At 43.4% G+C, this 25515-nt stretch overlaps 1 protein-coding gene across 5 annotated transcripts in view; it reads right to left on the bottom strand.

Moving 5' to 3' along the window:
- The window catches only part of EEF2KMT (eukaryotic elongation factor 2 lysine methyltransferase), a 47892-nt gene extending 23158 nt beyond the window's left edge, over window positions 1–24734 (bottom strand). Inside the window, exons 1-5 of one of the 5 annotated variants that reach the window (XM_075831306.1) lie at window positions 24669–24734; window positions 18043–18156; window positions 15375–15431; window positions 14002–14082; window positions 11068–11169 (exon numbers count right to left, since the gene is read on the bottom strand). In XM_075831306.1, coding sequence (XP_075687421.1) covers window positions 11068–11169; window positions 14002–14082; window positions 15375–15431; window positions 18043–18156 — 354 coding nt within the window. In that variant the 5' untranslated portion in view covers window positions 24669–24734. The other 4 variants (XM_075831307.1, XM_075831308.1, XM_075831310.1 and 1 more) reach the window with 4 other exon arrangements.
- Between the last annotated feature and the right edge of the window lie 781 nt (window positions 24735–25515).

A 25515-nucleotide genomic window follows, 5' to 3' on the forward strand; every position in this document is an offset into this window, starting at 1 on the left:
TCTGCAAAAAAAAATTAAAAACACTCACCTCCCATGACAGAGCTTTTCTCCATCTATTTACACCTATCCTCCATCGATGACGTGTTATCACGTGTAACATGTCAACACAACATCGACAGAGGTCAGGTGTGGAGACGGAGGGAATGCCACTGGAGGGCAGTATGGTATTTAATACCTCAATTTCTTCTTCCCCATTGAAATCAATGAGGAAAATCCGCAAAACAAATCCACACACTTTCTGTAGTATAAAGCGGTTTCCGACACGGTTTCTGCGGCCTAAGCACTCCATATACTGCTTTATGGTGCCTCTATAAAGCACCATAAAGCAGTATATGGAGTGCTTAATGGTGCCTCTATATTGTGCTGAATTAGAGAGAGCTGAAAAAAATAAATGAGAACCTAATGGTTGGCGGGCAAAAAACTTTAAATTGTGCAGAAAAATTGCCAAATCCAATAGAAGCCCTACTTATTGACTGATTAAACTAGTTTAAATAAATTAGATAACTTCATTACATACCATAAGGGACATACAACATAAAATTTAAAATTACAATGCGTGCTGGCAAGTAAGATATATGCACTGACACTCTAATATCTAGTTAGGATTAGGTAAAACCCAATTCAAATGGTTTACGCTAGGTGTCAGCGACTAAATTATGAAGTGATCCATTATGATTGCCAGGTAAATAAACATTGAGCTAAAAGCATTAATGCAGCCCCCCGACATGTTTTGCTACAGACGTAGCGTCTTCAGGGGTTTTTGGGCTAATGACAGCATGCCCCGAAAAAAAACAATTATTTACAAGCTTCCAATAGGGTGGAAGAAGGTGTGCCAGTATAACTGGCCAATCTAGGCCACATTCCAAGCTTAATGGACATACCAAATGTCCAATGAGAAACCGGCGCGATGCGGCCAATCAAAGGCGGGCGCCCGCACACGCGCACTTGTGCAGTAAGTACGTACCGAGAGTAAGTAAGAATTCAATCGCAATGCGAATGTCGAAGGACCTAGAAAAATCACGGGTAGCCGTACTGCGCATGTCGGACCCTTAGGTCCTCCCAGATAAATGAAGCAATCGGTATTATACTAAGTGTATATTCATAGACTTAGTTATTTAGATTGAGACAGAGCCAAGGTTTAACTATAGGAGCAAGAAGAAGGGAAAGAGCTTCCAAATATTAGGATACCCTATTCTGAGAGCAAATACACCAAAGGGGCTTATGGTCACGTTGAAATTATTTTCCTGTTGATAGTATCTAATAGACCAAAAATAGGGAATATATAATAATATTCCTGCTTAAAGGGAACCTGTCACCAGCATTTCACCTATTGAACTTCACTTATCCCTCAGTGGCCGCTGCTATCAAAAGTTAATTGCAATTATACCCTCTCCTAAACTCCTCCCCCGACTGTAAATAACGGTCTGCAAACATTTTGCGCTTTTTATCGTAATAATCCGGCGTCCCTTTGTGCGCACACACCAGAAGAGGACATCAGTGCACAAGTGCGGTATTTTGTGTGCTGGGGGAAGGCGAGGAGCTGTCAATCGAAAGTAAGGAGGCCGGGGAAACGCGGAAAGACTCGAGGAATGAAAATATGACTTTTTTCAAACGAAGATTTGACTCTTTTCTGCTCATTAGCATACGGCGTGGGAACACTAAAAAGCTGAATACTAAAGCTACACAAGCGCCTAAGAAGACAATTATAGGTTATATAGAAATGATTTTTCACCCACTACCACCAGGTATTGCTGGTTGAATAGGTGAAATGCTGGTGACAGGTTCCCTTTAAGTGTACAATATATAGGAAGAAAGGGAGATAACAAAAATTGTAATATAATGAGTTGCCCTATGTAGGTTTTAAAATATTTAACCCCTTCCCGCTTTTGCCACTTTTAACCTTCCTGACAGAGCCTCATTTTTTAAATCTGACATGTTTCACTTTATGTGGTAATAACTTCAGAATGCTTTTACCTATCCAAGCGATTCGGAGATTATTTTCTCGTGACACATTGGACTATGTTACTGGCGAATTTTGCTCAATACATTTAGTATTTAATTGTGAAAAACACCCAAATTTTGCAAAAATTTGCAAAAATTAGCATTTGTCTAAATTTAAATGTAACTGCTTGTAAGACATGCAGTTATACCACAAAAAATTGTTGCTAATTAACATCCTCCATATATCAACGTTAGATTTGCATAGTTTTTTGAACATTCTTTTATTTTTCTAGGTTGTTTCAAGGCTTAGAACTTTAGCAGCAATTTCTCACATTTTCAAGAAAATATCAAAAGGCAATTTTTTCAGGGACCAGTTTAGTTGTGAAATGGCTTTTAGAGCCTTATATATTAGAAACCCCCAATAAGTCACCCCATTTTAAAATCATCCCTCAAAGTATTCAAAACAGCATTTAGCAAGTTTCTTAACCCTTGAGACGTTTCACAGGAAGTAAAGCAAAGTAGAGGTGAAATGTATAAATGTAAATTTTTTTTGCAGAAATTCATTTTTAATTCTTTTTTTTTTTGTAACACAAAGTTAAACCGGAGAAACGCAACTCAATATTAATTGCCAAGATTTTGCCGTTTTTAGAAATATCCCACATGTGGTCCTAGTGTGATAATGGACTGAAGCACAGGCCTCAGAAGCAAAGGAGCACCTAGAAGATTTTGGGTCTCCTAGTTATTAGAATATATTTTAGGCACCACATAAGGTTTGAAGGCTTCTTGTGGTGCCAAAATAGTGGAAATACCCCAAAAGTGACCCCATTTAGGAAACTACACCCCTCAAGAAAATTATCTAGGGATATAGTGAGCCTTTTGAAAACAGGTTTATTGCAGAAATTATTGCAATTAGGCCGTGACTATTAAAATCTACATTCTTTGAAAGAAAATGTAGGTTTAGGTAATTTTATCTCAATTCCACAAGGACTAAAAGGAGAAAAAGCACCACAACATTTGTAAAGCAATTTCTCCCGAGTAAAACAATACCCCACATGTGGTCATAAACGGCTCTTTGGGCACACGGCAGGGTTTAGAAGGGAAAGAGCGACATTTGGCTTCTGGAGCTCAAATTTAGCAGGAATGGTATGCGGAGGCCATGTCACATTTGCAATGCCCCCGAGGGGACAAAACAGCGAAAACACCCAAAAAGTTACTCCATTTAGGAAACTACACAACTTGAGGAATTCATCTAGGGGTGCAATGAGCATTTTTAACCAGACAGGTGTTTCATAGATTTTATTAGAATTGGGCAGTGAAAATAAAAACAATCCCTTTTCTTCAGTAAGACATAGCTTTAGCTCAAAAACTGTAACTTTCTCAACAAACAAAGGAAAAAAAGAACCCCAACATTTGTAAAGCAACTTGTCTCGAGTACAGCAATATCCCATTTGTGGTCATAAACTGCTGTTTGGGCACACAGTATGTTTCAGAAGGGAAAGAGCGCCATTTATCTTTTGGAGTGAAGATTTTGCTGGATTGGTTTCTGGGTGCTATGTCACTGTCCTGTGGGACCAAAACAGTGGAAACCCCCAGAAGTGACCCTATTTTGGAAACTACACCCCTCAAGGTATTCACCTAGGGGTGTAGAGAGCATGTTAAACCTGCAGGTGTTTTGCAGAAATTAGTGTGCACTCTATGCTGCAGAGTGAAAATGGAATTTTTTTCCATAGATATGCCAGCATGTGGTGCCCAGCTTGTGCCACCATGAAAAGACATCTCTCTAATTATTACGTTGTGTTTCCCGGTTTTAGAAACACACTACATGTGGTCCTAATCTTTTGCCTGGACATTCGACCAGGCTCAGGAGTGAAAGAGTACCATGCAAAATTGAGGCCTAATTTGGCGACTTATACATTATTGCTTCACAGTTGCAGAGGCTCAGATGTGAAAGAATAAAAGACACCTCTGAGAAATGACCCCATTTTGGAAACGACACCCTCAAGGCATGTATTATGGGGTATAGTGAGCATATTCACCCCACAGGTCCTTTCTATAAATTATTGCGCTGCGTATGGTGCAAAGTAAAAAAAAATAAAAAAAATTTCTCTAGACATGCCATTTCAGTGGCAAATATGTTGTGCCCAGCTTGTGCCACACAACCTTAAAAAGGGTTCTCCCGGGTATGGCGATGCTATATATGTGGAAGTAAACAGCTGTTTGGGCATACTGTAGTGCTCAGAAGGGGGGAGGGCACCATTTGGCTTTTGGAGCATGGATTTTGCTTGGTAGTAGTTTTGTTTGGAGTTTTACTGGTCTTTCAGTTTATAATGTGGGGGCATATGTAAGCCGGGCAGAGTACATCAGGGGCATAGTCAGGTGGTATAATAATTGGGTAAAATAATCCATAGATGTGTGTTACGCAGTGAAGAAATCCTTTCTGCACTGGCCAATGTCGCAGTGATAAATGGTGTCCTTACTTATCCCCCTTTTGGTCCACACTCCGCGCCTTTGCAGTTTGGGGAATTCTTCTGGGAAGTCTTGTCCTGGTATAATACGGGCGCCCTCGCTTTCAGCAGATATGTTTGGGCCCTCCCCTTCCTGGTTCGCTAATTTTAGGGCCTTCATAAATCGCCTCTTGAAAACAGAAGAAATGTTCCCCTCAGGCCTGCACAACTGCATTTTTTTTTCCTGACTTATCGGAGGCTTAACTAATATTTTTTCATAGATGTAGTGCTATGAGGGCTGTTTTTTTGCGGGACGAGCTGTAGTTTTTATTGGTACCATTTTGGGGTACATGCGACTTATTGATCACTTTTTATCCTATTTTTTGGGCGGCGTTCAACCATGCGTTATAAATGACATGTTAACTTTATTCTGCGGGCTAGTATGATTCCGGCGATATCTAAATTATAGCACTTGTTTTTACAACTTTTTGCACACTAAAATTACTTTTGTAAAAAGAATGTATTTTTTCTGTCACCATGTTGCGAACCATAACTTTTTAGTCTACGGAGGAGTATGAGGGCTTGCTTTTTGCGTGACGAGCTATAGTTTTTATCGATACAATTTTTGGATACATGCAACTTTTTGATCACTTTTTATTTCAATTTTTGTAGGGCAAAGTGACCAAAATAATAAAATGGAATAAATAACATAATATTTTTATAGTTCAGTCCGTTACGGTCGGTCGCGACAATACCAAATATGTAGGGTTTATTTCTTTTTTTCAATAACAAAGGACTTTATAAGGGAAAAAGGGCGATTGTGTTTTATTTTATTACTTAAAACTTATATATTTTTTTAGAACTTTTTTTTCATTTTTCTTTAATCCCACCAGGGTACTTGAAGGTCCAACTGTCAGATTTTTTTTCTAATACATTTCACTACCTATGTAGTGCAATGTATTAGATCTGTCAGTCATTCACTGACAGCAAGCTGATTAGGCGTCGCCTCCGGGCGGGGCCTAATCAGCTTCCGTAATGTAGGGTAGAGATGCCAATCTGCTCCCAACCACTAAGATGCAGTAATTGCTTTCGATCGCTGCATTTAAGGGATTAATGACAGGAATCTGAGCAAGCTCCGGTTCATGCCATTATATGTGGATGTCAGCTGTAACATACAGCTGACATCCACCGCTGATGACGCCGGCTCATCTCCTGAGCCTACGCTACCTTGCCAACGGCTACATAAGCCTTTTACTACGATTAGGCCTCCGGTTGCCATTGCACCAGGGCAATTTCATTGCTGGGGTGCCGATGAGCTGCAAACACCTTAAATTCAGCGATCGCTTTTGACCGCTGCATTTAAGGGGTTAATGGCGAGGATCGAAGCGAAGATCGGCCCTGCCATTATAGCAGGGTGTCAGCTGTAAGATACAGCTGACATCCGTAGTTGATGGCACCGACTGCGGTGTTGCTATCAGTGTGTGAAGAGTGGGAGAAGAGGGTTGCATTGACAATCCAACACAATGGGCAGCACTTTGAACACATTTTATAAGTGGTCAGAAACTTGTAAATAACTGATAAAAGAATAAAGTAACGCTAAAACCAAGCACACCATTGTTTTTCTTGTGAAATTCTCGATACGTTTGATGTGTCACATGACCCTCTTCCCATTGAAAAAACTAAAGTTGGATACAAAATGGCCGACTTCAAAATGGTCAACACCCAGCTTGAAAAGTTTCCCCCTTCCCATATACTAATGTGCCACAAACAGGAAGTTAATATCACCAACCATTCCCATTTTATTTAGGTGTATCCATATAAATGGCCCACCCTGTACTTCTCCCCGCTCAGAAGCTCCATGGTGAACTCGTTGGTGTCTGGAATGAGAGTGGTCTCTGGCTTTAAATATCTGGGCATTTATATCCCTAGATTAGATGCTGACATGGTGCGGGCAAATGTTGTTCCTCTGGTCCCTTTGTTTAGAGATGAATTCAAGATCTGATGGGATTGCCGCTCAGTAGCGCATCGTATAAACCTTATCAAGATGGTAGTTCAACCCAAGTGTCTCTATGTTTTGCAGCATATATTTGTACATATCCCTATGTCGTTCTTCAAAGATATGGATTCACAAATTATCAAGTATATATGGGGGTCTTCTAGATCTAAATTGCAATTGGCAAAACTGCAAAGGCCTAGGGATATGGCGGGTATGGCTCTTTCTGACATATGTATAATATCTGGCTGGTCAGCTCAAATATATGAACTCCTGGGTGTCCCCTGACGTGCCAGGGGGTTTAGAGAAACGTTTGGCGACTTACTTAGGATTGCCTAAATTATGGCCTGTACTAGATCCTTTAATTCCGCTTGGTAGACACTCCTTACCAATTCATAAAGTAGCTCGTAATGTTTGGATCGCGGCGCTTAAGATCTCCTGGCAAGACCAGATAATAGCGGATACACCTCTGTGGCAGAATAAAGTGATTGACCAGTTAAGTCACTCACAGGATGATGCTTTTTGGTCGCGCCTGGGTGTGGCTATAGTGGGTGATCTATTTGACAATAATTTTATGCTCTTCTTTGCCTAGGTTGAGGAGACATACCAAGTTCCACGACAAGACTATAAATATTTGCAATTACGCCATTCATTAAAGACTCTGTTTAGTGGACGGGACATCTCCATCTCCTCTTATCCCTTAATTGGGATTATTAGATCACAGGACCCTGGAGGTCTAATTTCCTCCATTTACTCTTTTCTCCTTCACGCAAAGGCGAATAAAGCAGCTTTCCCTGCAATGGATAGATGGCATGAGGAATCCAGATCGAGCCTTTTAGAATCGCATAGATTGGTATCTCCTGCTATTAACAATAAACGTATACAGTTATACATCATACACCAGAGTTATCTTACTCCGGTCCGCCTTTATAAAATGGGTAGAATATCTAACCCCCAATGTCACAGATGTTTCTATGATCCTGCAGATTTTCTACATATGATATGGGACTGTCCTGTGATTCAGCGTTTCTGGACCGAGGTTACGGATTTGCTTTCACGGGTATTGGATGTCCCAGTGAGGCTGGATCCGGGTGTTTGTCTGTTTGGGTTGATAGAGGAACAGTTATGTTCTATACATATTCTCACGTGCCTTAGAGAGACATTGTTTATGGCTAGGATAGCCATTAGATGGAGGAATAATAGATCTCCTACTAGATCTATGTGGATAGGCCTGGTAAATTCCATAATACCTTATGAACGCATAGTTTACATTAACAGGAAGTGCCCTGATCAATTCCACCGGGTGTGGGGCCGCTGGTGTAACTCTGACCTTACATCTTATTCTAGTATTGCATTGTCAACAGCTATTAGAGCAATTTCTATCAGAGAGCAGACCGTATCTATCTCTTCCTATTGGTAACTTGCAGCTCACAGCTGTAGCTTATCCTTACTATCTAATTACTATATGACCGGTATATTTTTGGTCTCATAGTGTTTCACTATCCTGGATATTGTAATTGATATGATGCTTCCTCCGGATGAAAAAAGATTGTCATGCACTGTATATGTTATGTTATTTTCATTCATGTTTACGATTTATTGTAATGATATGTATTGATGTTTGACCTCTATTGTAACACGCACTTCTGTATTTCTATTGGGCATGTCCGCTGTGCGGGGGCCCAGAAGATTCTTGTGCTTTTTGTGTTTATATAACTTTTTCAATAAAAAGAGTTTAAAAAAAGAAAAATCATGGTCTTCCTCTGTAAACTATGGTGACCTCCAAGGAAACATGTGCCGTCATCATTGCTTTGCATCAAAAGGGCTTTACAGGCAAGGAAATTGCTGCTTGTAAGATTGCCGCTAAATAAACTATTTATCGAATCATCAAGAACGTCAAGGAGAGAAGCTCAATTGCTGTGAAGGCGGCTTCAGGGCGCCCCAGAAAGTCCAGCAAGTGCCAGGACCATCTCCTAAACGGGATTCAGCTACGGGAACGGTTCAACACCAGTGCAGAGCTTGCTGAGGAATGGCAGTATGCAGGTGCCAGGGCATCTGCACACACAGTGAGGCGAAGGCTTTTGGAGGCTGGCCTGGTGTGAAGAAGGGCAACAAAGAAGCCACTTCTTTCCAAGAAAAAATTTAAGGACAAACTGACATTCTGCAGGAAGTACAGGGATTGGACTGGGGTAAAGTTATTTGCTCCGATGAAGCCTCCTTCATATTGTTTGGGACATCTGGAAGAAAGATTGTCCGGAGAAGAAAAGGGGACTGCTACCATGAGTCCTATGTCACACCAACAGTAAAGCATCCTGAGACCATTCATGTGTGGGGTTGCTTTTCATCCAAGGGGGTGGGCTCACTCACAATTTTGCCTAAGAGCACTTACATGAACAAAGAATGGTATCTAAACATCCTCCCAACGATCCAGGAGCAATTTAGTGCTTAACAATCCATTTTCCAGCATTACCGAGCGCCATGCCACAAGGCAAACCTGACAATTAAGTGGCTCAGTGAACAAAACATTGACATTTTGGGTCCATGGCGAGGAAACACCAGATCTTAATCCCATTGAGAACCTGTGGTCAATCCTCAAAAAGCGGGTGGACAAACAAAAAACACAAAAATGGTGATAAACTCCAAGCAATGATTAGGCAAGAATGGGTTTCCATCAGTCAGGATTTGGCCCAGGAGCGGATATCCAGCATGCCAAAATATTGAGTCTTTGCATTAACTTGTATGTGTTTGTTAATTACAATTATAAGCATTTCATATGTTTTTACTTCAGTATACCATAGAAACCTCTGACTAAAAGATCTTTAAACACTGAAGCAGCAAACCAAAATTTGTGTCAGTCTCAAAACTTTTGGCCAGGATTGTACTATCTACAGGGGGCACAGTGTGTTTGGGGCACTATGTACATGGAGCACAGTGTGTGCAGACGTGCTGAGGTGACGTGTAGATGGAAGAAATCATTATGCCGGTCTGGGCCAAAAGGAGGAAAAAAAGGAAAGGGTACTACCTCAGTGGGGAAGAAGTCACCTTAGAGTCACTGAACGTACATGTTTACTCTCCCTCTGACTGATCAGTAATATATGAGCTGCAGTGAGATGATGGGTGGTACAATTTTTTCTGGGAAACAACAACTCCCAGCATATCGTTACTATTGTTTTGGCCTTACTGGGAGCTGTAGTATTACATGGTACATGATTATATAGCAGTGGTTAACCTTATTTTGAAAATAATCTCTGTACTGAGCTGTATTTGTGCTGGTGCTGTATCTATATTTTTGTTCTGGTGCTGTATTAATGTACTAAGCTGTATCTGTGCTGGTTTTGTATATATGTCCTGTGCTTGGTTATGGTGCTGTATTCATGTACTGAGCTTTGTTCTGATACTGTAGGTATGTATTGAGCTTTGTTCTGGTGCTGTATTTATGTGCCGAGCTTGTTCTGGTGCTGCATATATGCACTGAGCTTGGTTCTGGTGCAGTATATATGTGCTGAGCTTGGTTCTGGTGTGGTATATATGTGCTGAGCTTGGTTCTGTACATATATGTTCTGATCTTGATTCTAGTGCTATATTTATGTACGTAGCTTGGTTCTGGTGTTGTATATATGTAAAGTGTTTTGTTCTGGTGCTGTGTTTATACACGGAGCTTAGTTGGTGTGGGAACCCAGCCTAACAGTTTGCTGACCCCCACCTACTCGTGTTTGCCCCGTTTACAACATGAGGCCACTTTTAGATTTTCCTCCAGGACCATTTTAAGTTCCCAATCCGCCCCTGCTTCTAGGAGAGAATATCTCCTTAATATGACATCCAATAAAACTCTGTATTTAATCGTAGGCATATGAAGGAACAGCAGGGTACTCTACACTTCCATGGGTGCCATGTTACAGGAGCTGTAATATGGTAGCGTGCATGAGCCCTTAGGCTGGCCATACTAAATTAGCTCCTGATGAGACAGAAATCCTGATATTTTTCTTGCACAGTTTAACATTAAATAACACAGATACAGATTGTGTGGAACCTATTTGGTCACAGCAAAAAAACAAAACAAATTACAACAATTCTATTACCCAGCGTAAGAAATTCATTATTATTAACTTTATCCATGTAAATTTGAAAATAGTCTGCAATTTATTATACATGCCCATGATTTGTTGTATCCGGCAGAAATTAGTGCTATAACGGATGACTCAATTTGGACTACAAATCTTTTATATTGCCTGAAATATCTGTATTTGTAGGACCTTTTACATGGGTCAATGGTCGATAAACGAGCATTCATATGAACGCTCATTCACGATCATTGCCCTGCATTTGCTCATTCATCGACTGATCTGCTCTTTTATACAGCCAATAAAATGGTCGTTAGTCGGCAGCACATCTCCTTGTGTAAACAGACAGATGGGCTGCTTACATGATGGAAATGCATTGGGACGAATGATCGTAGTAACGATAGTTCGTCCCCATACATTACCAATCATCGTGCCTAGTGAAACGAGCGCCGATCGGTGTTGATTGGCGCTCATTTTCACGGCCCATGTCAGACCGTGTAAAGGACCTTATGGCCTAAGCGGAGCATTAAAAATAAGACTGTCCTCTTTCAATCGATGAAGACATAAAATGTAGATTGATACTCCAGTAATGACACTTAATCTTATTAGTGTACACCGCAACACTTACTAAACAGTAACTTTTGTAGCAAACTGCAGTGTCTTCTGAATTTAAGACTTCCGCCAACGCACTATATAAATCATCCAGAGGATCTGCTCCTGTACGCTCATGCTGCAGAGTACAAAGAGTGAAGAATTATTACCTTAATATTATCTTCAATATGTATAATTATCATTGCATAATCTGTCTTCACCATGCAGCCTTATATTCAAATAGAGACAATATAGTTGTACAGACAGAGATTTACTTGTTTTATACATAGGCGATATGGAGAAAAAAGCAGAACAAAGAACGATCCATCTAGTTTACAGCTAAAGAAGACAGCTTCTAAACTGTAAGGAGCTTCTAAAAACTGTAAAATAATAATTTACAAGGATGAGATAAATATAACACTTAAAGAGTAAATCCTCTTATGTAAACGAGGGAATGCATATTCCTGCAGCCGGGCTGTAGGGAGTGAATATTTCTGTAGCTAGGACAGAGGGAGTGCACATTCCTGCAGCCGGGCAGGAGGGAGTGCACATTCCTGCAGCCGGGCAGGAAGACGTGCACATTCCTGCAGCCGGGCAGGAAGACGTGCACATTCCTGCAGCCGGGCAGGAGGGAGTGCACATTCCTGCAGCCGGGCAGGAAGACGTGCACATTCCTGCAGCCGGGCAGGAGGGAGTGCACATTCCTGCAGCCGGGCAGGAGGGAGTGCACATTCCTGCAGCCGGGCAGGAGGGAGTGCCCATTCCTGCAGGAGGGAGTGCACATTCCTGCAGCCGGGCAGGAGGGAGTGCCCATTCCTGCAGGAGGGAGTGCACATTCCTGCAGCCGGGCAGGAGGGAGTGCACATTCCTGCAGCCGGGCAGGAGGGAGTGCACATTCCTGCAGCCGGGCAGGAGGGAGTGCACATTCCTGCAGCCGGGCAGGAGGGAGCGCACATTCCTGCAGCCGGGCAGGAGGGAGCGTGTCTTCTTGTAGCTAGGACGGAGGGAGTGCATGTTCCTTCAACCGGGCTAGAGGGAGTGTATGTCCCTGCAGCTAGCCAGAAGGGAGTGTATATTCCTGCAGCTAGGCAGAAGGAGCATATATTCCTGCAGCCAGGCAGGAGGGAGTGTACATTCCTGCAGCCAGGCAGGAGGAAATGTATTTTACTGCAGCCAGGCAGGAGGAAGTGTATATTCCTTCAGCTGGGCACGAGGGAGTGTGTATTCTGGCAGGCAGGCAGGAAAGCGCATATATTGCTGCAGCCGGGAGTGTATATTCCTGCAGCTAGGCAGGAAGGAGCATATATTGCTGCAGCCGGGCAGGATGGAGTGTATATTCCTGCAGCTGGTCAGGAAAGATGGAGTGTATATACCTGCATTCGGGTAGACGGGGGTGTATATTGCGGCAGCCAGGCAAGAAAGAGTGTATATTCTGGCAACCAGGCAGCAGGGAGTGTATATCCCTGCAGCTAGGATGGAGGGAGTGCATATTCCTGAAGTCGGGCTGGAGGGAGTGCATATTCCTGCAGCTAGGACGGAGGGAGTGCATATTCCTGCAGCTAGGACGGAGAGAGTGCATATTCCTGCAGCTAGGACGGAGGGAGTGCATACTCCTGCAGCTAGGACGAAGGGAGTGCATACTCCTGCAGCTAGGACGAAGGGAGTGCATACTCCTGCAGCTAGGACGAAGGGAGTGCATATTTCTGCAGCCAGGCAGGATGGAGTATATATTACTGCAGCTAGGCAGGAAAGATGGAGTGTATATGACTGTATTCGGGCAGACGGGGGGGGGGGGGGGTGTATATTGCTACAGTCAGGCAGGAGGAAGTGCATATTCCGGCTGCCGGGCAGGATGGAGTGCTTATTCCGGTGGCTGGGTAGGAGGGAGTGTTTCTTCCTTCAGCTAGGAAGGAGGAAGTGCATATTCCTGCAGCCGGGCAGGAGGGAGTGATAGTGTTTGTGGCTAAAAGGACAGCGGTCAGCATAGAAATCAGCTTGTTTTTAGAGTCACAGACTTGGCAGTGTAAACAAAAGCGGTTGTCTCCTCAGCCATTGTCCAAATAAAATGTGCCCTCTGGCATTAACCTTGTGTATCAGTGGGACATCAAATATTACACACACAGTTTTTAAGCAGTTTTCTTGAGCCAGAGGTGGATCCAAAAGGTAGGAAAGGTATAAAGAATGACTGATGAATCTCCTTTCTTTTGCATCCACTCCTGTGTTTGGCTTGAAAAAAAAAAAACCTGACCCAAAAACTGTGTGTGTGTGATCTTGGCTTTAATGGGTTCCTACCATGACAACCCCTTTTTATATGGAAAGTGACTCGGCACTAGCTGGCCATACACTTCCCTTGCAGCAGCCGTTACAGGAGAAATGTAGTATTGCAGGTTGGCCATTTAAATTAATTATATGGATGGGCTGGGTCCAGTGTTTGCAGTGGCCCTCAACTCTGGCTAAGAGGTGGATCCTCCCATATGATGTCATTATGCCCTAACAGGGTGTATGGAAAGGGGTTGTCTTGATGAGGCAACCTATTGTAAGGATTTGTTTTTCCTGTTATATAAAAGTAGGATTGTATGAATTTAAATGAAAAAAAAACCTGTTACAACATACTCACTATTGAAATTCTTCTTTGCTACTATAGCACGCCTGCTCCCTTCTTACCATGTTTTCATAATGAAATTGTTGCCATGGTCAGGTAACTATGACTAGCAGGCGGTGACGGCACAGGTACATTGGAGAATGGCTAAGGTTGGTATATTAGTTTTTTATTATCCATACACCCCTACTTATATATTTAAAGAAAGTTCATGTACTTAAAAGCTATTAAATGCCAATGCCTCCTAGTAACGGCCTGCCCAGTTTAACAAACCAAATCTGTGGTGTGCAATATATGTTCTTTCTTTTAAGTTACATTTTTATAATAAAAGAAAAGTAAGTCTATCACTTATATGTATAGTTTGCATGTCACCTTTTTGATTAACTCAGACAAGAATAGTCTTCTGTATTGTAATGCTGGTGGGTACTTTCGGCACACTGGATGGTTGATGGTCTACAAAGAAAAGCATTAACTCATTAGCAACGAGGTAACCCATAGGCTTGGTGGAGTCTAGCAAAGAAAAAACTGACTGAACCGGTTTGCATGATCCGTACCTCAAAAAACTGCAGTTCTACAGTATTTTAGCACTGTAGCATATTTATCTACAGCAGCAGTCTCCTGTTGCAAAACTAGAGCCGCAGGTTGGAGATCACTGATCTACAGCATGTGACTTCTGTGACTCCCAATAGCTACCACTATTTAGTTCTCATAGGGGTGGTCACTTCCCATTAAAAAAGTTTGAGGAAGCAGAAACTAAAAAACACTGCTCAAGCTATACCCCATTTAAATTTGACACTGTACCAAATTCAAATGTTAAACTGCATTATAAGGCCCTGTTCACACAGTTTTTTTTTACCGCGTTTTTTGCCGTGGAAACCACGGCAAAAAACTGCCGAAATTGACTCCCATTGATTTCAATGGGAGGTGGAGGCATTTTTTTTTTACCGCGAGCAAAAAAAACGCTTGCGGTAAAAAGAAGCAACATGCCCTATCTTGAGACGTTTTCCGCCTCAAAAACCCCATTGAAATCAATTGGAGACGGAGATAAACGAGTTATTCCATCTTTCTGTTGAAGAGATAGCTAAAAAAAAAAGCCTCAGAAAAACACGGCAAAAAAAGTGTGGTGCAAAACCACTTAAAAAAAAAAATGGAGCTGATTGAGGAGAGCTATCGTGCCCCCTCACTGTGCTTTAGGGTAAGGTAGGTAACAATCGCATATGGCCAACAAATTACATTTATTCAATATGAAAATAGCTGCTCCCTCATTTTGCTTGTCATTTTAGGCACATTTTCAGAAATGTCTGAAAATTAAGTCACTGCTCAGAAGATTATGTTGAAGGCCATCTTCCAATTATTTGCCCCACATGCCTATGGCTGCCTTCACACTGGTACAGGAGATCTGACAGAGGAGAACGGTAACCTTCTCTTCTGATCTGATTTTTGACTATTAAAAACATAAAATAAAAAGTAGTATGGGTCTCACGAATGCAGCCCAATACAGAACAGTTTTATTCTTACAGGCTCATTCACATTTAAAATCTGATCATTAGATTTTCAAGGTTCACCTGTCCAGTTACTCTACATTTATCAGGGATAAGAAGAAATTAAGGATATACTGTATGTACTTTTGCACAGCTAGTACTGCAGGCTAGTCTCAGCATGAGGATGGAATAAATGAGCTAAGGGACATCAGCAATTGCCAACTGAGTAGTTTTGTTCTACACAATCACAAGGTATGTATTTACCTTTTCCAAAATTCTGAGAGCAAATGATGGCTGTAGGGTCAACTGATGGTCCAGTTCCTGGAGAAGAAAAGAATGGAGTAATAATATTGGCAAAAAATATGCATGTCTTGCTGAGGTTCACCATTTAGCAATCTTACTGGATTTCATAAAGTTGGTCATAATAGCAAGGGCCAGTATGGCCTTGTTCACACAGTGTAGATTTGATGCACATGTTGCATGTATTTTTCGTAAACCGAAACCAGGAACTGAACCTACATAGAATACATAAAGGTCTTATAGGTCTGCTCTCCTGGATCCAATACTGGTTTCCGCTTAAAAAACGCATTTAAAATCTGCAACAAATCTACATTGTGTGAACAAGGTTTAACGGTAGATGTACACGTGGCAGATGTGTTGCAGATATTTCTGCGACTGAAAATCCATTTTATTCATGCAAATGGAGTTGTTTCTGCAGTTACATTCAGATGAATAGTTCAGTTGTCTAAATTTCTGAAACAAATCTTCCGAGTGTGAATTCACCCTTTAGGGTCAGTTCACACGTAGCGTAAACACTGCCAATTTTTCGCAACGGAATTAGTTGCGGAAAATCGCAGCATAATACAGTACAGCAGAGTGGATAAGATTTGAATAAAGCTCATCCACATGCTGCGTAAATGCTGACCGGAAAAAACGCTCAGACATTTACCTTTTTTTTTTAATGCGCAGCATGTCAATTGTATTTGCGTAATCTGTGTTTTTTTGTTGCAGGTTCACCATTAAATTCACCGGGGAAGTAAAACCTGCAACAAATAGCAAATGTTGCAGGGTTTTTTGTGGCGGAAAATAAGCGATTCCGCAGCAAAAATGCAATATAGACTTACCCAATTATACAGAATTCTGTGTTTCTTCATCCAGGCCGGCCTCCTGGGATGACGTTTCATCCCATGTGACAGATGTAGGCAATCACAGGCTGCAGTGGTCACATGGGATGAAACGTCATCCCAGGAGGCCGGCCTGCAGGAAGGTGGAGGAACACATCGCCATGGCTACGTAAGTATGAATCTTTTTTTTTCTTCTTGGGTGCAGTTCTCCACAGCGAACATTCTGGTCTAATAACTGCACCACAATTTGGCGTTATTCCCTGCGGAGCACAGGGTGTAAACATACTCTGACTCACATGAGGAGCGGTTATTGATTTCATAAGAAGATTGTCGCAGTAAATAAAAGGGTTGTCCCTGAATCGACAATCATCACTATTGAAATCAATGGGCAGATGTTTGGAGGTGTTCTGCTCCCGATTTTTCGGCCGTTTACGGCCCGAAAAACAGCCGAAAATAAGCCGTGTGAACATACCCTAAACAGGATAAGTGATAATTGTCTGATACCTGGGAGGCCTCACCGCTGGGACCCCCACTGATCATGAGAACGGGAGTCCTGAACCTCCAGATCCTCCTCACTGCACCTCTGCAGTGGCATCAGTTTTTCTCCTCTGCAAGTACTTCCTTGTTTTATTTTTCTCAGCATTTTAGTAACTGATGCGTGAAATGCAGACAGCACACAGATGTCGTCTGTCTGCTGTCCGTGTTATTCACACACCCATACACTTCAACGGGCGACGTGGTCCACAAAAACAGATGAAATCTGCAATAAATCTGTGACGCGTCAATTCAGTCTTAGCCCTTATTCACACAAATATGTTATACGTCCGTGTGGTGGCCGTTATAACAACGCCCGTCACACGGACCTATGTAATTCTATGGGACCGTTCACGCGGCTTTTGTTTCAACAGACCGTGTGACTTGTCCATGAGAAATTAGGACATGTCCTATTTTTTTGCGCTTCACGCATTCCTCTGTATACTCTAGTCTATGCGTGATAACGTGACCTGCAGCTTACAGCACGAATGCACCTCGGACATGAAAAATGGCCGTTTTTCATGTTCGAGGTTTGCAACGTTCGTGTGAATCCGGCCTTAGGGTGTATTTTGACATGCAGATTGTTCTATGCCGTTTTTACAGCCAAAACCAGGAGTGGATTCAAATAAGGAGGGGTAGTTTCCGTCCTTTATACATTCTCACAGTTTATGATCCATACCTGAGTTTTGCCTTCAAAAACTGCATAAAAAACTGCACCGTAATAAAAAATAAAAAAAAGAACAGTTTGTTCTATGTATTGCAAATCTCTTCTTTCCCTGAAAGAAGACATTAACATTTTTAACCCTACTTTTGAACGCACACTCCTTGTGTTTGGCACCTCCTCCTTATGAATTAAACATGAAAAACCGCACAGAAACCGCTGCTTACTTTGTCTATGGGGCAAATTAGGAATGCAGGGGTCCCTGGCTCTATTCCGAACTCATTCTAATACTAACAACTTTCATATTCATCAACAGAGAAACCCTTCCCCATAAACAGTTTTTAGGTAGGTGGCTTCCAAGATAATATGATGGTATTTTCATCAGGATGCTCCTCACTGCTGGCGGGAAGGGAACTCCTTCCTGTCAAGCAAAGAGCGTCACTGCTTCCTAGAGACAGCCCTCGCAAGAGCCCGGTTCTAGGCGGCAATGCCTATTGTAAATGTCATTGTGGTTTATAGATATAGTGTCGCCAACGATCTGCTTACATCTAGAAGATAAAACAAAGTGTGCATGAAACAATCTCTCTACTCATAAAGCCAGGCAAACGCTCACCTTCCATGGTAAGGATCCAATACGCCTGCAACATAGAAAGTCGCGCTGGAAGGTGTCACACAAAGTGTCTTGAGAATCTACAACTTGCTCTTTGGACAGCAGCTGATGATCCATCTTTTAGGGAGTAATATATGTCACATAATTGTCACTGTTAAAGTATGGACATCCTACATGTTGTTTTAAGTTATCTCTTGCTCCAACTACTGTAAAAGAGTTACACATTACTGTAAAATAGGGTTAAAATGTGAGCGGGCTCGTCATTCCAGCTGATAGCACACACGTGGCTTCATGATTACTGTAAGCACACACGTGGCTCCATGCTTACTGTATGCTCCGTCTTTGGACCCACCGCTGACCAGCTACTCTTTAGGGTATGTTCACACGAGGGCGTTCGTTACGGCTGAAATTACGGGGATGTTTCAGCCTGAAAACATCCCCGTAATTTCAGCCGTACCGGCATGTGCAGGCGCTTGAACGCCGCGTCCATTACGGCCGTAATTAGCGCTGCTATTCATTGGAGTCAATGAATAACGGCTCCAATTACGGCCAAAGAAGTGACAGGTCACTTCTTTGACGCGGGCGTGTATTTACGCGCCGTCATTTGACAGCAGCGCGTAAATATACGCCTCGTGTGAACAGACAAACGTCTGCCCATTGCTTTCATTGGGCAGATGTTTGTCAGCGCTATTGAGGCGCTATTTTCGGACGTAATTCGGGGCAAAAACGCCCGAATTATGTCCGTAAATAGGCCGTGTGAACATACCCTTAACAGCGTGTCTTTTTCACTCCATAATTTACATTAGCGTTAAAGGGAAGGTGTCATTTTTTTTTTTTTTATTATATTGGTTTTAATAAAATATAAACAAAAATGTTATTTATTAGTGTTGTCACTTCTAATATTTACTGTGTTCAAACTTTTACTTCTCTTTGGGGGCTGCCATTTTTTTTCCATCTCTGTATGTGTCGATTAACGACACATACAGAGATGGAATACGGCACATACATCCCCATAGAGAATGCAAATGGGAGCCGTTCCATTCTCAGAAGCGTACGCCGTCTGTGTGGGAACGGCGCATGCGCCGCTCCCACACAGACCAAAACTAGCTCGTTCGCAGAGCGAAATCCGGCGCCATTTTCATGTGGACCGGAAGCCGCTGCCGGACAGTAAGATGACGGCTTCCGGCCATATGTTCAGGCGCAAGGAATAGGAGCGTAGACCGGCGGCGGCAGGTAATTTATGTTCGTGTATGTGATGTGTGTATTAGGGTATGTGCACACACACTAATTACGTCCGTAATTGACGGACGTATTTCGGCTGCAAGTCCCGGACCGAACACAGTGCAGGGAGCCGGGCTCCTAGCATCATAGTTATATACGATGCTAGGAGTCCCTGCCTCTCTGCAGGACAACTGTCCCGTACTGTAATCATGTTTTCAGTACGGGACAGCAGTTCCACGGAGAGGTGGGGACTCCTAGCATCGTACATAAGTATGATGCTAGGAGCCCGGCTCCCTGCACTGTGTTCGGTCCGGGACTTGCGGCCGAAATACGTCCGTCAATTACGGACGTAATTAGTGTGTGTGCACATACCCTTATGTTTGTGTGATACTGTCTGCTGAGCCCTGTATCTAATCATCCTACACTCTGCAGTCGCTCAGAAAATAGCGGCACACAGTGTAGGAGGTTTGAAGATTCAACCCCCTCCTTTTCCTGGCACTAGCCAGAAGAAGGGAGGGGGGATTGTGTGAGGACACTAGAGGAGAGTGTGTTCACCCAAAATTTGCAGCATGAATCAATGAGGTTGCTTTACCAAGTTGACCATGCTGAAATTTTGGGAACTGCTCCCTCTAGTGCCCAGCACATGGAAATGTTATAAATTAGAATTAATTTATAATATTTCCTGACTAGTGAAAAAATTAAAACAGTGTGTAATCACTCAAATAATAATTGGTTAACTGAAAAAAAAAAGTTCTAGCGACACATTCCCTTTAAATCACAATCCACTCAAAAGTAACGGTTGGGAGGATAGCAGTTGTCACTTCTCTTCCCAGCGTATCAGGAAGTAATGCCCTTCCATTGAGCTTCTGTACTTTTACAAAACTCACCCTTAGGCTCCAATCAGGAGCCTGAATGTAAAGGAGCATTTAAAATGGAATCTGTCAATGGAACAGAACCCTTCAAGTAAAGATATCGAAAAGCCAGCCACTGAGCAGCCCCCTCATGACCTAACATTTGGTTGCTAAAGAGTGCACTCTGTATGGTAATGGCGGGTCCCACTTAGCTTATTGGAGAGCATCACTTAAATATGAAGAATGGCATGTATGTAGCATATGGTCTCACTCAGTGCTTATTCTTGCCTTGGTAACAGATTCCACATAAAAGGTAAAAAATAACGATGCTGCCATTTCATTAAACCTCTGCCATGCCATTGTGATGCCATGCCATGTGTCTGCCATGCCATTGTGACAGTTTATTTCAGCGGTGGTCAGGACCTGAGAACCTATTAGGCCCCATGCACACGAACGTGCTATTGCGGCTGCAATTCCCCCGAAAATCCACGGGAGAATTGCGGCCCCATTCATTTCTATGGGCATATGCACATGACCGTGGTTTTCACGGTCCATGCATGGCCCAGGAGCCCGGCCCGCAGAAAGAACGGACATGTCTTATTACGGCCGTGTTCTGCAGTCCAGGCTCATAGAAAATAATAGACGCGGCCATGTGCACGGCCCGCTATTTGCGGGCGGCTCGCGGATGACACTCCGTGGCCGGCCGACCCGAAAATCACAGCCGTGCACATGGCTACGGTCGTGTGCATGAGACCTAAATCACTAGAACTAAAAGAACTGAGGGACACAATGTCAGCATTTTTTTGGCAGATTGGTAGGGTTAACAGAAGATGGTCGATGGATAATCTATTAGGCTGCCTTCACCTTGTCGTGGCTTTCTGACTAAAGCTAAAAAAAAAAAAAAAAAAAAAATGGGGAACAGTGCTAAGCCGAACGTTTGTGCCCCTTCGTTCTAGCAATCAGTGTGAACATTCCAAACGTATATCTAAAAACCATTGGGGCAGATTTACTACTGTGTCTGGGTCTAGAGGGTGTAAAAAAAATTGCAATTGGCCCAAATTTTATGTTTGCACCTCAATAGACACTTTTAAAATATGTTCCGAAAAGGAGATGTGGCTTAATGGGAATGGGTGTGGCTTAATGTGAATGGGTGTGGCTTGTTAAAAAGGAGTGTGACTTAAATGTACTTGCATTTTGCATCTGGTCTAAGCTTACAATGTCTATTAGACAGCATTAGTAAATGTTGGCCGTGGTCGCTCATAAAAAGCTATGGCCACGTAACAGTATACTATTATTTTGTATAAAATAATATATGGGTCAAACGTGGTGTGAACAGAGCAGTGGGCACAGTTGTTATGGAGTACGTGCGCCATATTTATAAGTCGTCACTTTTTTATATCATTTTCTGTGCTGACAATTTTCCGTTTGGGGATGTGGTCTGACTTTCACTAAATTTATGCGTACAACATTTCCTAAGATTTTTGTTGTAGTTTTTCTAAAGGAGAAAGTGCCACAGATGTAACATTTTATATAGCCACATTTCGGATTATAGAGAGCGTAACACATGCAGAACAGAACATGCAGCAAATTCTCATACAGTACATCTGGACACCGACTTATTTGGTGCACGTGCAATGGATGATCAGTCCTCTCCATTTCAAAGGGCAACAGCGCCACTGCATTCTACTGGTCTCAAAGCTAAAGACAGCACTTTATAAAAAGACTAAGGCTATGTTCACACGGGGTATTTTGCAGGAGGAATATCTGCCTCAAAATTCCGTTTGGAACTTTGAGGCAGATATTCCTCTCCCTGCACGCCGATTTTCGCGGCGATTATCGCGCCGTTTTTCGCCCGCGGCCATTGAGCGCCGCGGGCATAAAACAGCGAGAAGTACGCTTTCTCCTGCCTCCCATTGAAGTCAATGGGAGGTCAGAGGCGGAAGCGCCCGAAGATAGGGCATGTCGCTTCTTTTTCCCGCGAGGCAGTTTTACTGCTCGCGGGAAAAAGACGCAGACGCCTCCCATTGAAATCAATGGGAGGCGTTCTCGGGCCGTTTCTGCCGAGTTTTGCGACGCGGTTTCCGCGTCAAAAAACTCGGCAAAATACCCCGTGTGAACATAGCCTATGGCCTTGTGCGTTTCTGCACCCACAAAAATCTGGATGAATTGCGGACCCATTCATTTCTACCAGCCCATGCCGCGGATGACAATCTGCAGCCGTCTGTGCCATAATCACGAGCCGTGTGCATGAGGCCTTAGTTAGGAAATTGCTGGTTATGAAGTCATTTTAAAGGGAATGTGTCGCTAGAATTTTTATTTTATTTTTTTTCAGTTAAATAGTTAGTATATAAGTGATTACACATTGTTTTAATTTTTTCACAAGTCAGGAAACATTATAATTAGATTCTAATTTATAACATTTCCATGTGCTGGTCACTAGAGGGAGCAATGCCAAAGTTGCAGCATTGGCAATGTGGTAAAGCAACCTCATTGCTTTATGCTGCAATTTTGGGGTAGACACACTCTCCTCTACTGTCCTCACACAATCCCCCCTCTCTTATTCTGGCTAGTGCCAGGAGAAGGATGGGGTTGAATCTTCAAACCTCCTACACTGTGTGTCGCCATTTTCTGAGCAAATGCACAGCGTAGGAGGATTAGATAAAGGGCTCAGCAGACAGTATAACACTAACATACACGAACATAATACACACACCACATACACAAACATAACTTACCTGCTCCTGCCGCCTCCGCTCCTATACCTTGCGTCTTCGCTGCCTTGAACATATGGCCGGAAGCCGCGTCCGGAAGTAGTCATCTTACTGTCCAGCCGTGGCTTCCGGTCCACATGAAAATGTCGCCGGCTGTCGCTCTACCAAAGACCTTCCTTTTGGTCTGTGTGGGAGCGGCGTACGCTATAGTGAATGGAACGGCTCCCGTTCGCATTCTCTATGGGACTGTATGTGTCGTTAATCGAGAAGTAAAAGTAAGAGAAAAGTAAAAGTACAACACAAAAACACAAATAAAATTTATTTTAATAACACACTAAAAGCAATATTATATATATTTATAAATATATAAAAAAAAATAATTTCGTGACACCTTCACTTTAAGGCGGGATTCACACGACCAGGTCGTTCCCGAGCCCGAGTGTCGGCCGGTAAAATCGGCCATTTTGCCCGGCCGGTTTGCATTAAGTTTTGCATCCGGGCCGGGCAGATCCGGACAGTGACATCAGCGGCAACTCCTGAAGGGGAATCCCCATGTGTTCGGGGATTCCGCTTCAGGAGTTTCCCCTGATGCCACTGCCCAGATATGGACAGAGACATCAAGCGCTCTGTCGAGGAGCGGAATCCCCGAAAACACGGGGATTCCGCTCCTTCAAGGAGCTAAAGTGCGGCTAGCACATAGCAGAGCGGGGAGATACCTCCCTGCTCTGCTATAGTGGCGTCGCTGCAGTAGTAGCAGCCGCAGCAGCAGCTGCTAGCGGCGCCATCGAAGGTATCGCCGGGCCAGGGTGCTTTTCAAGCAGGGGAAGGGAGCCAGCGCAGCGCTCCCTTCCACCTGCTGTACACCCCGGCCCTGCAACAGTGTACAGCGATGCCATTCGTCAGAATGGCATCAACTCCTTCTCCTCACATGCACTCTGCGCTGTGAGGAGGAGATAGAGCGCAAGCCACGGAAAACCCGGCCATCACTCGATACACATTCCGGTGATGGCCGTGTATTACCCAGCCCCATAGACTTCTATGGGAGCCGGGCGAAGATAGAGCATGTCCTATTTTTAAAATCGGTCGTGTGAATAGCCCCATTAGGGGTCTATCATTCCTAATGCAGCCGGGTGCCGGCCGATTTATGAACGGCCGGCACCCGGCCGTGTGAATGAGGCCTAAGGGGTATTCCCACCTTGGACAATTATGTCATTTCCACGAAATATGCCATATATGTCTGATAGATGCGGGTACCAGCTCTAGGACCCCCACCTAGAGCTGGACGGGGGTAATCGGCCTCCTGTTCTGTCTGGCAGCTAGCTGCAGATTCCAGGTGGAGACTCTTGGAGAGGGGGGCGCTCCATTCTGTTAAACCCTGTTCATACCCTGCTTAGCCAGCATAGGAAAATCATACTTTTCTTTATATTTTCTCCAATAAGGAATAGCGTTCATTTTCTTTCCTCATTCTTTTTAGTACGTCCCTGAGAGGGGACAGGCTCCTTTTAATACTTGTATAGGTTGAGCACATGTGAAATGTCTTCTTAATTAGTTTCTATGGTAAACTGAATCAGCATTAGAAGTGTAAATTCACAAGCGGCAGATCTGCTGCAGATTTCTGCCACTGAAAATCAATCCCATACAACTGAATGTGGACGTTTCTGCAGCAAGCACATGGATATCTGCAAGTCTTTCAGATGAATGGGACAGACTTCTGCAACAAATCTGCTGTGTGAACTTACCCTATGGTAGGAATGGATTCGCTGTTTTGTCAGCACCGCTTTCTATATCCATACAGAAGATCTGCCGTAAAGCTGCTTCTTATTTCCCTGTCTTCAGGCAGCCGTACCTTCCAGCAGCAGAAGACTGATCCACGATGCTAGCAAGCTAAAGGACCTTTAATGATGTCATGACCATGTGATCAGTCACATGTGTGGGAGGAGACAGGCTCAGGCTGGAAAAGTTTCACGTTGTTTAGGGCAGGGGTATGTTCACTCTCGGGCTATATTCACACACTTTAGCCCCCCGCATTTTTAGCCGTTTTTCGGGCCATTTACGGCTCGAAAACGACTGAAAATAGGTCGTGTGAACGAACCCTGAGGGGATGTTCACACGGCAGCGTCCATAACGGCTGAAATTACGGGGATGTTTTCAGGAGGAAACATCCCCGTAATTTCAGCCGTAACGGCATGTGCAGGCGCTTTAACGCCGCGTCCATTATGGACGTAATTGGCGCTGCTAGTCATTGGAGTCAATGAATAAGGGTATGTGCACACACACTAATTACGTCCGTAATTGACGGACGTATTTCGGCCGCAAGTCCCGGACCGAACACAGTTCAGGGAGCCGGGCTCCTAGCATCATACTTATGTACGATGCTAGAAGTCCCTGCCTCGCTGCAGGATAACTGTCCCGTAGTATAATCATGTTTACAGTACGGGACAGTTGTCCTGCAGAGAGGCAGGGACTCCTAGCATCGTACATAAGTATGATGATAGGAGCCCGGCACCTTGCACTGTGTTCGGTCCGGGACTTGCGGCCGAAATACGTCCGTCAATTACGGACGTAATTAGTGTGTGTGCACATACCCTAACGGCTCCAATTACGTCCAAAGAAGTGACAGGTCACTTCTTTGACGCGGGCGTCTATTTACGCGCCGTCATTTGACAGCGGCGTGTAAATATATGCCTCGTGTG

The sequence above is a fragment of the Rhinoderma darwinii genome, chromosome 6, assembly GCF_050947455.1.
Source record: "Rhinoderma darwinii isolate aRhiDar2 chromosome 6, aRhiDar2.hap1, whole genome shotgun sequence".
NCBI classification, from domain to species: domain Eukaryota; kingdom Metazoa; phylum Chordata; class Amphibia; order Anura; family Rhinodermatidae; genus Rhinoderma; species Rhinoderma darwinii.